We start from the raw sequence: 2,074 nt of genomic DNA, 5'->3' as shown, positions 1-2,074 counted from the left end.
AGCAGCAGTGACGCGACGCTCGGCGAGGTAAGTAAGATGACGCGCTGGCGCTGACTCGAGTATAAGCCGAGGGGGGCACTTTTCACCCAAAAAAATGGGCTGAAAATCTCGGCTTATACTCGAGTATATACGGTACTTTTTGTATGTGTCAAACTGGGCAAGTTAGTTACACTTTAAGAGTTCTGACTTATGTAAAGCTCTCCTGGAGACAGTATCAGAGTGTACTACATCGGACTGAGATATGGAACACATCAATCATAATAGATGAGCAGATACCTGCTGAATACCGGTCTTGAAACAAGCAGTGACTTTAAAAAGACCAAAGATGCATACCCACCCCTCACCCCCTATGTTTCTTTGTCTATATGATTACATCTATGTTGTTTAAAGGTGTGATCTGTTGACCAGGACACACAGAGCTGTGGCACTTATGCACAAGTTTGATAGTGTAATTTGAGCATTTCCAGCATTGTAAACTGTATGTGTTAGATGGAGATGCTTCATTAATGTTAATATTTACATATTGTTTTTGGTATTTGTAATGTCATTTAAACAAAAAAATATTAATAAAATAAAAATAAAAATTTAACAAAATGAACTCAGCAATGCACACATCACACTAACTACATATTATCACCAACAACTAAGAAAAGCAAAGACTCTAGATTACCGTGCACACTGACATGACCATTCAGCAAATTAAAGTAGTATGCAATCAAGCCTGCCAAAGTGTGGCTCTCACCTGGCTCTGTCTGTCACAGGGATGGTGAACTGGATAAGGATAGAGGCATTCAAACTGTTCGGGCGGAAAGAGGATACATCGCTTGTATCCCTTAATCTGGGCAAAGAAGTTCTGCTGCTCGTCATAGTGCGCCGGTGTCACGTTTCCTGTACACAAACAGCAACATGAGCTAGAACACGTACACAGGAGATCAACACGTGCCACCGTTTTACTGGAATATGTAGAATGATCTTACTATACAAATACACTTGTAAATCTGTACTGTTAGAACAAAAATAAATGATTGTGAATAGACAGCAGAGCAGTTGTCATTGTTACAAAAGAATGTCCCATCAGTCCTGAAATAGCATTCAAATATAATCCATATCTACCCTATGACAAATGGGTCATTTGTTTATACGAGCAGGTTTATGGCATGGGTTTCACCTATAGCTGCTAGATGACATTCCACACATGGCTACAGAGAAAAGTGTGCATACATTACTAGTACATAGCTGGGTACCTTACCTTCCATGCCGATCAGCAGCAGGTTTGAAGTCAGCTGGCCCCAGCCGTGCTTTGCTTGTTGCCTATTAATCCAATTCCAGTTAAAACCCAAGAAATCCACCACAATTTTTCGCCCTACAGTATCATTCAGAGTTTGTTGCAAATATAACCTGCACAGGGAAAATAAAGGTGTTACATGTATCTCAGTTAACTGGACAAAGATAAAAGGTCAGCATCATACTAAAACAACTAAACGTTACAGCAACTCAAGAGGCTTTTTTTTTTTTAAATTACAGCCTGCTTGCATTGACCCAGCAGATGTAGCAACAAACATAATGGCACAACTAGGCTCACGATAACACTGGTGTACAAGGACAGAACGTTAGCCAAAGACACGAGGCAACAATCTTGCGTCTATAGATTCGGTAAAAAAACTTTTTTTTTGTACTTGCCATAAAAACCTCTTCTTGAACTTCCTTAAGGAACACAGGATTCTGTTATTCTGATATGATTGGGCTGTACTGCCGCATGCAGAAGGAATTGAACACTGGGAAAAAAAGCCACTGACCAGTCAGATATAACCCCTCCTACTCCCAGGATGCTCTAGTTTTGTAGAAAACACTACTTAGGAGTATATCGCAAACAGAGGGGTGGGACCTGTGTCCCTTGAATTAATCTTATGAAAGAGAGGTCAGAATTCCTATCGCCCAACTCCCAGGACATGCAGTTCCGGCCGCTGGGCGGGTGTTTTTCTTCTACATTTAGCCCTGCTGTGGGTAAGCAGCAGGGATAAATGTAGAGCAGCAGAGTCATTTTATGCAAGTGATCTGGGCAACTGTAGAGCAG

General features: G+C 41.1%; 1 protein-coding gene across 1 annotated transcript in view; it reads right to left on the bottom strand.

Moving 5' to 3' along the window:
- Positions 1 to 2,074, bottom strand: part of HIF1AN (hypoxia inducible factor 1 alpha subunit inhibitor) — a 21,501-nt gene that overhangs the window by 10,633 nt on the left and 8,794 nt on the right. Inside the window, exons 3-4 of the mRNA XM_018562507.1 lie at positions 1,250 to 1,398; positions 743 to 888 (exon numbers count right to left, since the gene is read on the bottom strand). Coding sequence (XP_018418009.1) covers positions 743 to 888; positions 1,250 to 1,398 — 295 coding nt within the window. The remainder of the gene's footprint in view (positions 1 to 742; positions 889 to 1,249; positions 1,399 to 2,074) is intronic.

This window comes from Nanorana parkeri, unplaced genomic scaffold (assembly GCF_000935625.1).
Source record: "Nanorana parkeri isolate BGI_ZX_2015 unplaced genomic scaffold, ASM93562v1 scaffold581, whole genome shotgun sequence".
NCBI classification, from domain to species: domain Eukaryota; kingdom Metazoa; phylum Chordata; class Amphibia; order Anura; family Dicroglossidae; genus Nanorana; species Nanorana parkeri.
Note: the sequence above shows the minus strand (reverse complement) of the source record. Positions and strands in the feature narration are given on the sequence as shown.